The sequence below is a fragment of the Cebus imitator genome, unplaced genomic scaffold, assembly GCF_001604975.1.
Source record: "Cebus imitator isolate Cc_AM_T3 unplaced genomic scaffold, Cebus_imitator-1.0 Scaffold206, whole genome shotgun sequence".
NCBI classification, from domain to species: domain Eukaryota; kingdom Metazoa; phylum Chordata; class Mammalia; order Primates; family Cebidae; genus Cebus; species Cebus imitator.
Window position 1 is genome coordinate 2778042 of NW_016107521.1, and position 14096 is coordinate 2792137.

General features: G+C 45.6%; 1 protein-coding gene across 5 annotated transcripts in view; it reads left to right on the forward strand.

Moving 5' to 3' along the window:
* DENND1A (DENN domain containing 1A) overlaps positions 1-14096 on the forward strand; it is a 545115-nt gene that overhangs the window by 371436 nt on the left and 159583 nt on the right. For all 5 annotated transcript variants that reach the window (XM_037745641.1, XM_017548402.2, XM_017548407.2 and 2 more), the window contains one exon: positions 3691-3816. In XM_037745641.1, the coding sequence (XP_037601569.1) occupies positions 3691-3816 (126 nt within the window). The remainder of the gene's footprint in view (positions 1-3690; positions 3817-14096) is intronic.

Here is a 14096-nt window from a genome sequence, read left to right on the forward strand (position 1 = left end):
ATGGTTGGAAGCAAGGCTGATTGAGGACATTACTCGTGGAAGTTTGGATGTTTTTTGAAGGCAATGATGGTGAAGAGCCGGGAGCACTGAAGGGTTTTGATGGAGGATCAAAGTGATTAGATTTGGATTTTTCCAAGATTACTAGGACAGATATGGGTGGATGGCATCGAGGAGAAACTGAAAGCAGAGGAAGGCCCACCGAGGAAACTGCTCCACTAGTCTGGGCCAGAGAGGGTGATGGAGTTGAACTTACGGGGCCAACATCATGGCACTGAGAGGGGAGGCTGGATTCAGGGCCTGTCCGGGTTGGTGGTGATGACATGAGGAGAATATTTGTGGGAAAGGAGGAAGTAGAGAATCTGACGTCTGACACCTCGCCCAGGAGACTGGCTGGATGATGCTGCTGTAACCAAGATGGCAACAGAGGGGAAAGGGCACTTTAGACAGGAGCTGGCGAGTTCAGTTTTGTCCTCTCTTTGCTTTGTCTTCCTCCTGTGACACCTGATTAGAGAAGGAAGCCATCCTCACCGGCACTTACAACACACCCACATTACCCCTGATGAACCCCAGTGTTGATGATTTGACCAGCATCCCTAGGGGCACTGAGGGCAAGTTCAGCTTTAGATATATGACTCTGTTATTTAATCCTTAAATTTTCTTCCCTCACTTTTATTTAAAGGACAAATGCTACCCCCCAGTGATGAGATGCACAGACACTTGCAGTTTCAAAGTTTGAAGTGCTGGCAGGTCAAGACAAAAGCTTCTCCATGTTGCAGGGTGAGAGGAGGTCTTCAGAAGTCCTGGCCCGAGTGGTCACAGGGGCATCAGGAGCCCAGGACCACTTGGCTAGTTTCAGACCAGCTGGGGCAGGCAGGAAGGAATACACTCGTATTTGCTCAGTTACAATCAGCGACTCCCTCTTTGTGTAAAATGGTAATGAGGCCATTAGGAGAGGCTCACCTGAAGTGCAGCGTTGTGAATCCAAGGTAATTAAACACCTCCCGAATGAAAGAGAAAGGCCAGGGAAGGTTAAGTGAGGAATAATCTGCGGCACAGGTGGCCCAAGGCCTTTGAGGAGCCAGAAGGAGAGCGACAGTGGCTTGCACCATTTCAAAGGATGGAAATGTCACTGCAGTCCCTGGGAGGGGCAGGATTTTTATTATTATTTTGGGGGCAGGAGCAGAGAGTGGGTAGTATTTTTAGCATTTTAATAGAGGATGCTTCTTTTTCATACTTCTCTTTGGAGTTGAAAGTCCATGGCAGAGTCAGCCTGTGTGCTCAGTGGCCTTGCTCCTCAGGGGCTGTCACCACTGTGGGGCTGGGGCTTATGTGTCCCTGATGAGGAGAGGCTGTATAAACCAGTTATAGATACCGAGATGTTGAGATAGACTTCAAACTGTTTCCAAAGGGAGATTGTTTTCCATGGTGCCCTCTTGGAGTAGAGGTGGGGTAGCTACTCCCCCAGTGTATGTTCCCAGGGCTTTTTACTTTTAGAGATAGGGTCTTGCTCTGTTACCCAGGATGCAGTGCCATGGTGCAATCATAGCTCATTGCAACCTCAAACTACTGGGCTCAATCAATCTTCCCATATCAGCTTTCTAAGTAGCTGAGACTATAGACGTGTGCCACCATGGCTGCCTAAATCTTATAGTTTTTATAGAGATGGGATCTCACTGTGTTGCCCAGGCTGGTCTTGAACTCCTGGCCTCAAGCGATCCTCCTGCCATGGCCTCCCAAAGTGCTGGGCACGTCCCCATGGCTTCTGACTTATCAGAGGAGGACATCAGTCCCATCTTTACACAGCTTACTGTCCAAACGTGAGGTATGCCCTTTACCAACAGTATAGGATTTTTTTCCCTGTACTCAGTTCATATTTATTAATGGCTTCCTATGTACTGAGCACTGTGCTTGGTGATTTTGTGTATCCTTCCAGCTTGTTTTCATTGCATAATGTTTGGCAGAGGATTTTTGCTTTTCATATTGTCACTTGAAAATCTCTGTTGTCTCCACACAAAAGTTTATACATGAATTTTCATAGCAACCAAGAGTAGAAACAGCCCAAATGGCTATCCACTGATGAACAGATCGATAAAATGTGGTCTGTCCATACAGTGGGATATTATTTAGCCATAAAAAGTATGAAGTCCTGACACATGCTTCAACATGGATGAATCTTGTTCATAAAGCATTGTGCTAAGGGAAATAATCTGATAGCAAAAGACTGCTTTTTGTCAATTCCATTTGTATAAAATACCCAGAGTAGACAAACCTGTAGAAACGGAAGGTGAGTGGTTGCTGGGGTCTGGTGTGGGGTAGGATTGGCAGGGAATGGGGAGTGACAGCTAATAAGCATGAGGTTTCTTTTGGGGATGATAAAAATGTTCTAAAGTTAGCAGTAGTTAGTTGTACAATCTTGTGACTACTAAAAACCACCAAACTGTATACTTTAAATGAATGAATTTTATATGTGAAATAAATCTCAATAAGCTATCAAAAATTTTTCTTATCAGAAGCTTGGGAACAAGACATAATCTGCATGGATCATTTCTAAAGTATATCTAGTCCTTCCCAGGTCAGATTTTTTGCGCCAGACTTCTCAGCAAGTGATTCTTAATATTTCTAGAGTCACAGGTACCTTTAAGAATCTGAGGAAAGCTGTGGATCCTGTGCCCAAAAAAATCATCTTTACTCACACTCATTCATACTAAAAATCTGCAAAGGATTCATGGACCACCTAAATCTAATTTTCTATTTTATCCCAAGTTTTGTCTTTCCTAGCTGGTCCCTTTGTAGTATTTGGACCTGTAGAATCTCACAACCTTCAGATTTGCCCCTTTGCTTTGGCTGCTAGGAGACTTTTAAGTCAAATTCAAGCCCATTTTTAGCCACCATGTAAGACTTATGGCTTACATTTATATACCAAATCTGTTACCTGCTTCTTTTCCCATTACCATCACCTCCTTGTCTTTGTTTTGACCTCTTGAGTATGTGTCTATTAATAGAAGCTGCCACACTTCCTTTAGAGTGTGATGTGTGAGAAATGTAAAAAAGCCTTTATTCTAATGTTTGTAAGTAGTTCTAAGAGGGAAAGAATGGGAACTCACTGAGTTTGGGCTCAGACTACAAGACCGACGGGAATGCGGCCATGTCTTGAGTTTGTTTCTAGGTATGTAGCCTAACCTCCCTGAGGCTGCTTCACCCTTGTAAGATGGAAGCATTAATCCCTTCCTCACTGGATTGTTAAAGTCACTAAATTGTAAAATGAATGCAAAAGTGCTTACCTGGCATGGAATAAGTCATTAAAAATTGTTTTTGTTTTTATTAGATGTGTTCTAATAGGAACAACACTTGTTTAATTTCAAAAACATGCCCTAATTTTGAACAGATTTTTTTTTTTTTGAGACTGAGTCTTGTTCCGTCACCCAGGCTGGAACACAGTGGCGCGATCTCTCACTGCAACCTCCGCCTCCCAGGTCCAAGCGATTCTCGTGCCTCAGCCTCCCAGGTAGCTGGGATTGCAGGTGCGCACCACTGCACGCAGCGTGAACATGTTTTTGTCCTCTGGGTAACTGAGCTATCAAATGGATCCTGCCACTTGTAGGAATTTCCAGGGCTCCATGTACTGGGCTTAGTCAGCTACCCCTCTTTGACCTTGTCCTCAACCTGTGTTTTCTTTCTCTTCATCACCAGATCTCTTCACTGAAGAACAGGCTGAAGAAGGTCTCCACAACCACTGGGGATGGTGTGGCCAGAGCCTTCCTCAAGGCCCAGGCTGCTTTCTTCGGTAGCTACCGAAACGCTCTGAAAATCGAGCCGGTGAGTAGCCTTGGCGTGTCACAGAGCCTGTGTTTGGTCAGGGCTGAGAAGCATACCTCAGGGGACACAAGAAATGCCATGATTATTCTGCTTTTCGGGCTCACCTAGAAGAGGTTGTATGTGTTGGTGGGGGGGGACGGTGTACTCGCATTGCCATACCTCTAAGCACAAGGAGGCTGTGCTATCATGTGTGAGACTCTCACTGCTCTGGCGGCTGTTAAGGCCTTGCCCCGTGCGCCACCCTGGACGGTAAGCCCCAACCGCCTGTCAGATAACAGCGCCAGGCCCCTCACACTCACCTGCCATCACTGGGGCTTCACAGTGTACCTGTGCAATAGCAATGGTCAGTTCCACTTTACAAATGAGGAAACCAAGACTCAGGGAAGAGAAACAGCTTAGCCCAGAAGAGCCAGATGGTCCCAGAGCCCCTGCTTTCCCACTAGACCTCGCCGCCCCTGTTCTTTCAAGGGGCCTCTCCTCCATGATTGAGAAACCAGAGCTTCCTGGGGTTCACACCTGAGGGCTCCTGCAAGTGGTCTTGTTGTAAGTGACCACAATGAGGACCGGGAAGTGACACTGCCCACCTCTGACCCTTCCCCCTTTCTGGGCCTTGTTGACTCATTCATGTCCCTGCCTGTCTCATGAGTTGACTCGTGATTGCAAGGATGTGAAGACACCAGTCTTCTCTGAAACCTAGGACAGTAGCAGTCCTCTTAGCTTCCAAGAGAAGTTCTTTGCTGTTTCTCTCCTCAGCCTACTCTTGGCCTTCTGGCTAAGGAGAATGCAGGAATTGGCCTAGAGACCTGGGTCACCCTGTAGAGGGGAGAACGTTGCAGGGAAACCTTGCTGACAGGCCTGTTCTCCCAGGAGCACAGGGCTGCCTTCTTGAGCGGGTGAGTGACACTCTCATACCCAGCCTAGTCAGAGTCGGAGTCAGGTGTGAGGGACCAGCTCTGGCTGCACTGCCCACAGGCTGGAGCTGTTTGTTTCTATTTTTACTTTAACCCATAGCATTTGATTACATAAAATGACAAAAGATGAGGGGACGTGAGGCGATTCATGGTCTGTAGAAATTCTGAGTGTGAGCAGGGGCCACACTTCCTCATAAGCTGCAATTACACATTGGTAAGTGTCTTTACTGCTCTAACTCCGTCATGTATTCAAGCAAAACACAAAGAGTAACAGCAAGCACCTTGTTTCCTGTCACCCAGGGCCTGCTCTGTGTGAAGTGGCCAGGGCAGTGGGTGCTCAGGGAACAGCATGCTACCCCACCCCCTCCTCCTCTTTATCCATCTGGCACTTAGGCCTTACTCTCTAGGCTGCCTGAGCTTTGGACAGTGTCATCGTCACTATGTGGTCACATAGCAGAAGGGATGCGCACTCTCTTTTTGCTTCCTGAGAAGTATTTCCCTTAGGTTTCTCGAAAGCCCTTCAGCTTAAAGCCAGTTCTTGCTAGTGTCCTGCTAGTTTCAAAGTGACATGGCTCTGATTACCTGTTGCGATCTTGGGTCCAGCCAAACCAATCAGGTTCAAAGCAGTGGTATCTGGCATAATTCAAGGAAAATACTGTTGTCTTCCCCTCTTTAAAATGGGAATGAATAGGACAGCTGGCCCAATCCTTTGCTTGTGTTGCTGGGGACAGACAGACTTGAAGTATTTTCACTATTGCAGTGATCTCACTGTTGGCATGTGTGTGCATCTGGAATCAAAGGCTGTTGAAGCTTGGGACAGACTGCTGGCTGCAGGATCTGAGCACAGGTTCCTCCACAGGAGGAGTTTCTCATTGTACTTACACATGGCTCTTGAAGGCACTGGGTTTAAGGACAGAAGCTCTGGAGTTTAAAGCCTGGCTCTGCATTTCTTAGCTGTCTCGAAGTTAAGCAAGCCACTTAATCCATTTAAACTGTAGTTTCGTCACCTGTGAAATAAGAATAAGCCTGCCTATCCTTCCAAAGGATCAGTTGAGCCATAACATTCATAAGGAAGGTGAAACTTGAACTGGATGTGATGAGTAAGGTTTAGAAAAAGAAAGAAAGAAACATCCCTTCCTAGAGTAGGAGGTAGAGGTAACTGAGGAAGCAAAGTGCTGGAGGCAGGGCCCCTTGTGGCCAGTGAGCAGGCCATTTTGTCTGGAGCGATTGGGTGGGGATATGGGGCTGCAGGAGAGGATAGAGCCAAATTTGGCAGAGAGTGAACCTTACCCTGTGAGGAGTGTAAGATTTTGAGCAGAAATGTGACATGACAAGTTACCTTTGAGCAGCAGGACAGTGATGGACTGAAAGGAGAGCTGGAGGCAGAGAAACCAGTTAGAGGAGTGTTGTGAGAACTCAGAAGAGAGCCCTGGGTGGCTCCACCAGGAACAGAGACCGTGAAGGAAGAAGTAACAAGACTCAGCAATAGATCAAATATGGAGATGAACAGAAAGAAGTGCCAAAATGTCTCCCAAGATTTGGAGCCTAGGAGAGGATGAAGATGCTCCTAGTAGCAAAAGGGAATGCTTAATGCCAAGGTCTTCACAGTAGCAGCATTCCTAATGGTAAAACACTAGAGTATACTAAATATCCATATTAGGTAACTGGTGAAATAACTTAAAGTCCATCTTACGATAGGATATTACATAGCCATTAAAACTGTCACCTTTGAGATAACATGATGAGTTTAGATGGAGACATGGCACTTGTCCTTGAATGTGAGCTGCCGTTCAGTCATTAGAAGATGTACTATTAGTTTACGTATCATTAAGAAAGGGAAAAGAGTGGTGCCAATTATAATTGAAGGATGCTACCAATTATAAGACACATCCAGATTTCAAAAATGTTATAATGGGAAGTAATTTTCATCTTAGAATCAATGAAATATGGCAGACGTGTCAGGCTTTCAATCTCATTCATCTGCACTGCAATGGCTTTCTTCTGTAAGCTGGAGAATTTGGAATTTTCCAACCAAACTTCAAGCCAACGTCATCACCATGTCACCTAGATGGTTTTTAAACTATAGATTTAATTTTGGCAAATTCTCCTCTTCTAAAATATGAGATAACAACATTCCCCGTGTAAGATTGCTTGGGGCAGCCAGGCATGGTGGAGCATTCAAGACCAGCTTGGGCAACACAGGGAGACCTCATCTCTACAAAAAATAAGTCAGCTGGGTGTGGTATCACGTGCCTGTGGTCCCAGCTACTTGGGAGGCTGAGACAGGAAGATCGCTTCAGCCCAGAAGTTTGAGGCTACAGTAAGCCAGGATTGTGCCACTGCACTCCAGCCTGAGCAACATAGTGAAACCCTGTCTTTAAAAAAAAAAAAAAAAAAAAATGTTTAGGGGATTATTTTAAAATAATAACTCCAAAGTAAATGTGAGCCCAAGAAATAGGAGGAGGCATTGGCTGCATGTGGGGTTGTGGGGAGGGTGGTGCCTTGAGTGAGCCTGCCAGGGTACAGGCAACACAGTGCTGAGGCCCTCCCCATGGTCACTTGTCTTTTAGTTGTTTTTCTGGTTATAAAAATAGCACCTGCTCTTTGCAGGCCAGGCGTGGTGGCTCATACCTATAATCTCAGCACTTTGGGAGGCCAAGGTTGGCTGATCATGAAGTCAGGAGATTGAGACCATCCTGGACAACATGGTGAAACCCCGTCTCTACTAAAAATACAAAAACTAGCTGGGGATGGTTGCCCACACCTGTAATCCCAGTTACTCAGGAGGCTGAGGCAGGAGAATCGCTTGAACCCAGGAGGCGGAGGTTGCAGTGAGCTGAGATCACGCCACTGCGCTCCAGCCTAGTGACAGAGCAAGACTCAGTCAAAAAAAAAAAAAAATCCTACTCTTTGTTTAAAAAAAAAAAAAATGTTTAAACTAACAGGACTAGAAATGAGAAAGCACCACCCATAATCCTGTCATCAGGAGGTAAGATACAGCAGTGGCAGGTTTCCATCTAGGTTCTAGAATTTTTTGTTTCGTTTTTCCATTTTTGGGTTTTGGTTTTTTTAACTTTCTGTAGGCAGATGAGATATGCCTGAGAAAGCAATCCCTTATCCCAATTATTAATAAATTTTTTTTGCCTTTTAGTTTGTGTGAGAATTTTTAATACCGCACAGAAACCCTTCTTAGACATGATTGACAGTGGCTGAGCAGAGCCTATCAGGTGACCCTCGTGGTTCTCAACACTGGCCGGGGATCAGAATCACGGAGCGGGGATGAGGGGGGAACTGTTGAAAAAGCTAATGTCCAGGCCCCCTCAGAGATTTCTCTCCAGTTCCTATGATCTGAAGTCAGAGCCAAGGCCCACCATGTTTTCCTAGTGCTGGTCTTTTAAAAAAATTATTTTACTATTTTATTATTATTTTTAAGACAGGATCTCTCTCTGTTGCCTAGGCTGGAGTGGGACCGTCACAGCTCATGGCAGCCTCAACGACCTGGGCTGAAGTGATCCTCCCACATCAGCCTCCCAGGTAGCTGGGACTACAGGTGCATGCCACTGAACTCAGCTAATTTATTTTTAATTTTTGTGAAGACAGGGTCTTGCTATGTTGCCCAGCTGGTTTCCAACTCCTGGGCTCAAGTGATCCTCTAGCCTCAGACTCCCAAAGTGCTGGGATTACAGGCATGAGACACCATGCCCAGCATGCTGGTCTTTTTGATTATCAGTAATGTTTCATGATTTTAAACCTCACTGTGCTAAACATCTTTATATAAATCTTCATGCTTGGTCTGAGTTATTTTCTTAGGCAAATTCCTTGACATGGATTTACTGGGTCAACAGATGTGAGTCCATTTAAGGCCTTTGGCATATAAGGTGAGAGAAGGCTGGTGACCAGACACAGGGAAGGTCCCTGAGGCAGGTAGCAGCTCAGAGCCTGAGAACAGTAGGTGGCTGAGGGCGGAGTGAGCCTGCAGGGTAGAAAGCCAGGTATGTGGGACCCATGCAGGGCAGCCCAGCTGCAGCGCTCCCAGCCCCTCTGGCTCGCTGTGCTCTCTGCTTCCTAGTGTTTCCTCAGCAGCGGTCACCGCGCAGGGTGCTGGGGTCCTGCCCACACAGGTGGGGGAGGTAGAGGTGGGGTCATGGCTGTCAGGTTACTGCAGAGTCACAGTGTTGCGTTTTGTTGGAAACGGGAAACTCACGGGCCTAAGTGGGCTCCTCTCTGCTCTGCTTCTGCCTGCCAGGACCCTGAGCAGTTATTCGCCTCTCCCATCCTCAGTTCCCCTTCCATACAGTAGATGTGTAATCCCTCCTTGCAGTAGTGCAGTGACGCTTAAATAAGCCTAGCACAGTGCTTGTCCTGACAGCCCTAGGAAGATGGGCACGGCCCTGGCCCTCACCCATCTCCTCCCTCTGAGGAGGCCCCTGCCAGCCTGGAGCCTGTTGGGGGACAGCTCCACTCCGTGCCCTACCTGGCTCTGTGAGGAGGGATCGAGCTGTGGCCTGAGAAGCAGAGGTGGGCATCTCCTCCTCTACAGTCGCATCTGAAGACCCTTTCCTTGGCTCACAGCTCCCTTGAGATTTTTAACACCTTGGCCTTTTTTTTTTTTTTTTCCTCTCTCTTTCTTTCCTAATGGAAAAAATTCAGAATGTGGCTGGCCAGGGAACTCCTGAGCTTTGTTTTGTTTACCAGGTCCAGAAGGAACGAGGAAGGGGGCTGCTTGCTGAGGCCCAGCCCTGTGCCAGGAGCTGCGCTGCTTCTCCCCATCTGTGCCTTCCGGGGTCTGCTGGGGAGGCTAGGTGCCCGGCCCAGGGCGGGGAGGGCCTGTGTTGGCTCCCTGGTGATGTGTCTTCAGGGCCGGGTGAATTATTCCAAAGGACTCTCTCAGGGTTAGAAACTGAGAACCCGGGGTGTCCAGCCACTGCCAAGTTCACCTCCCTAGTGGCCTCCCATGAGGTCAGAGCTCAGTTCAACTCTGTGTTGCTTCCCATCAGTGCTCTCAGTAATTCCCCATCCTGGCCCTCACCAGTCCTTTACACACGGGGGATAGAGTGGAGGCTGCAGTGATTCCTAGGAAGCAGCGGAGCCAGCAGACAGACTCCACACCAGGTTCCTTCCACCATGTCTTCCCGCCTGTCTTTGTTCTAGTTTCCACATGTTCCATGTTAGTAACTCAGCATTTCCAGTGCCAGGCACAGGTCTTGGCACCATGTGTAGGTATCAGTGAGTAGATTTTGGAAAAATAGATGGGAGAATGGGTGAAGGCAATTATGGAACAGGGAAGCATTTGAGGGAGGGGGCTGCCCTTGGTCTCTGTTTGGTGCATACACATTGCATCCTGTCCTGGCTTTAGGCTTCAGAGGTTGCTGCTTCCTGATAGAGGGAGGGTGTCTGCAAATCACAAGGGCATGTGACCCATTTTTCAGTCACCTGGAGAAAATCAGATGCAAAGCCCAAGATATTTAACAATAACCACCAAACCAACTTGTCCTTCTCGACTTAAATGGCAGAGCCACAAGCAGCCAGGCAACCCCATCCAGAGAAACCCCCTTTATCCGTGTCAAGCAGCAGCCCAGGCTCCAGCTCATTTATTTAGGCTTTTCTTGCTCTCTGACACGCCTCCTAGCAGTTGCCAGGCAACTCTGGGAGTAGCAGTGTGTGTTAGGGATTAACTAGTTAGGGCTGGGGTCCTTTTTGGCAAGAAGGGGATAAAAGACAAATGAGTTTAATTGCTAGGCCATGGGCCCTTTCTCTCCGTAGTATAAGATTGCAACTTTTGGAGGATATGTATAGCAGTATGGTTCTAGAATTTGCCTTGAATGTTCCCCTTTCTCCTTCCTAGAGAGAACAGAAGAATTTTTTAAAGAATCTTTTACCTCACCCCTTTGTTTAAAATTATATCATCATGAAATCTGAATAAGGTTAATCCACCCCCTTTGAAACACATTTCACACACAGTGGTCTCAGTTTTAAAGAACTTTTGCAGATAGATGTGTGTGCTTTCATTTCATCCACTTTTCTGCTTAGAGTTTCTTATTTCATAGTTTATGCTGTATGACAGTGCCTGTGAGGGTGCCTCTCCCCATATCTGGCCCACTGCAGGTCCTTGGTAAATGTTAGGTTAAAGAGCAAAACCCATGGGTATTGGCATTTGAAGATGTGTTGTCTTCTGTGCCAGTGTCTGTGGAAAGGCCAGTGTAGATGGAGTACTATGGGAGCTATTTATTCAGCTAGATTGTGTGGTCCTCTCTGGGCCAACCTGCTAGCTGGGCTTCCCCCAGGATAAAGGGAACAGAGCTACTGCCTGCAGGAGCGAGTTCTGGGTGGGGGCAGTAAACAAGCAGTGGCCAACTCACTCTGGTCCCACTTGCTTAGTTCATCCCAAGAGGCCAACTTCCAGATACAGCTGTGGGTACACTGGCATCATCCACCTTATAGCCATGATTTTGCATGTGATTCTGCTGTGTCATGTTTATCCACCTAAAATCCCTTGAGGATGCAGAAGTTAAGATAAAAGCAGATTGATAACCTGGCTTTCAAGGATGAATGCACCAGGTTGTGTTGGAGCAGACTGGAAAAACACTACGTATATCTGTGTCCTGGTTGAGTAACCCTGTTGATCTCATGTTGTTTTGGGGGGAAAAAAAAAACTGTTTTCTGATTTGTTTTTGGTATAATGGAAAATAGAAAAATATTTTTAAAGTGGTAAAATCAAAACAGCACCATAGTCCTGCCGATGCCTTTTGTATTTACTCTTTATTTTTTCATTATGCAAAGGGTTTTCATAGCTGCAACCAAATCTCAGTTAAAAGTTAGTTTTCCTCCCATTTAGCAAGATGCCATATGCATTTTTACGTAGCTGCAGAATATTCCATCAAGTGTAACTACCGTAATTTCCGTAGCCACTCTCCCTTGTTGGATATTTAGGTTGTTTCCAATCTTTTGATATTATAAGAAATACTCCACTAACCATCTTTGTGAGTAAAGCTTTGAAATGCTATATTTCAGAGCCTTCTGAGTGGGAGAGCTAGTCTGTGAGCAGTAGCCTGACTGTGGGGGCCAACTTGTCACAGCGTTTCAGGGAAGCAGATTTTGGTTGACTCAGCCTCAAAGTGGCTCAAGATGGAAAAAGAATCAAGAATCCTTGATGGGTGGGAGGGTGCGCACTCCCTGCCCTCCACGCAGATGAGCAGAGGATTCCCAGAACACACATAAGGGATGTGACTAATTTGTCTCTGCCTCCATCTTGTGCTAAAAATAGTTTTGAGGAACCTTAAGACACTGTGTACAGCACAGCAAGATGAGAGATAAGGAAGCGAGGAAACCAGGGGAAAGAGGAAACCGCGTGACGCCTGGAAGGGACTAGTGTGTGTGCAGCTGGGCGTCTGAGCAAGGCTCTGTCGTCCTCCACACAGGTGGGGAGTGGTAGAGCTAGGACTCACCCCATCACACCCAGGTCTGTCTAAAGAGCCCATGCTTTAAGGGGAAAAAATGTGGTAAAAAATACATACAACATAAAATGTGCTATTTTAACCATGGTTAAATATACAGTTCAGTGGCATTAATGGCATTCACAATGTTGTGCAAACATCACCACCATCTGTTTGGAACATTTTTCATCACTCCTAACAGAACATCTGTAGCCATCAGGCAATAACTTCTCATTTCCCTTACCCCCAGCCGTTAGTAACCTCTAGTCTACTTTCTGTCTCTATGAATTTGCCTATTCTAAGATAGTTCATAAAGGTGGAATCATTCAGTATTTGTCCTTTGTCTAGTATCATGTTTACCAGGTTCATCCATGTTATAGCATTGTGTCAGAACTTCAGCCCTCTTTAAGACTGCATAATATTCCACAATCTGTATATACCGTATTTTTTTATCCACTCATCTGTTCGTGGACACCTGGGTTGTTTCTGTGTGTTGGTTGTCATGAATAATGCTGCTGTGAATGTGTGTATAAGTAACAGTTTGAACACCTGCTTGCAAGTTGTTTGGTTATATACCTAGGAGTGCAATTGTGGGTCATCTGGTAATTCTACATTTGAGGAACCTCCATCCAAACTGTTTTTCACAGAGCCCATGCTTTTGGTAAGTGGGTAGTGGTGTCTCTGGGAAGCATAAATATGGACTCAGGAGTATCTGTAGGAAAAGTTTGTGAAAGATTTGTTTTACTTTCCAGTATACTTTAGACAAATGCATAGGGAATTATAGCCAAAACCTACAGGCCTGTGCAAAGCAGATGCATTGATGGGAAATGTAAAGTGGACTGCAGAAGGGGCTGATAACTTACTAGTTAATTTTTTTTCCCATTTTAATGGTCATCCAAAGTCAAGATCATGCCCTGGGAGTTAATCAAGGATGAGGGGAGGTGCTTCTGCCCCAGGACTTCAGGGACCATCACTATAGCTCTGTGGCTCTAAGTGGCTAAGGAGGCCACCAAATGTGTTGGAAAGAGTATGTCCTTTGGAATCACCTGGGTTTTAATTCTGGCTCTGTCATCTAGAAGATGACTCTGGAAGTCACTCTACCGCCCTGAGCCTCACTTTTCTCATTTGTAAAACATAAATAATGGCTACCTAGTAGGACTGTTGAGAAAAATAGCGATAATATGCATCGAACACCAACATAGTGCCTTGCTGATAGTTGATGTTAGCTAAATGACAGTGACCATCCCTGGGTGACAAAGTAAAGGAGGAATAGAAAGAAGATCAGACTGCCACATTCTAGAATAGTGGTGTCCATACTTGTCCAACAAGTGTCCAAGAACCTGGAGCCATGCAAAACACACTGAAATTCTGGCTCACGTAATCCTTCCTTTTGAACGAATTGTGGAAGTATGTTTTTTTTTTTAATCTCAAATGATACATAAGGGATTTGAAATAAATCACATCTTTAATTATTTCCTTTAATATTTGTTATTTACTCATTCATTTTATTGCTCACCTGCACTTATAGACAAATAGGGGTGGTAGGTACCAAGAGTTGAAAATTAGAGTCATTTAAAAAATTAGTTTTTTAAATGCATTAGAGAAAATCTAATTGAGACTTATTTCATCAAAACATTTGTTGCCGCTTGAGAAAAGATGACCATTGTTCAATATTGGCACCAAATCTCCACTGTCCATGTCACAGGGATGCTGATGTTGCTCAGAACCCAGTTTGAGTCTTGTTACCTTGGAGTTTCACAGTAAATGATCAATGAACCGGGAACCATTGTTCTAGAAGTAGATTCCCCAAGTAAAAGTAGCTCTCTAAGTGAGAGAAGATGGGAACTGGCAGGAGAGCCACTTAAACACTGTGATCAATCTCAACTGAATGATTTCAAAGAGCATCACTGAATATGATCAAAATGAAATTCCCATA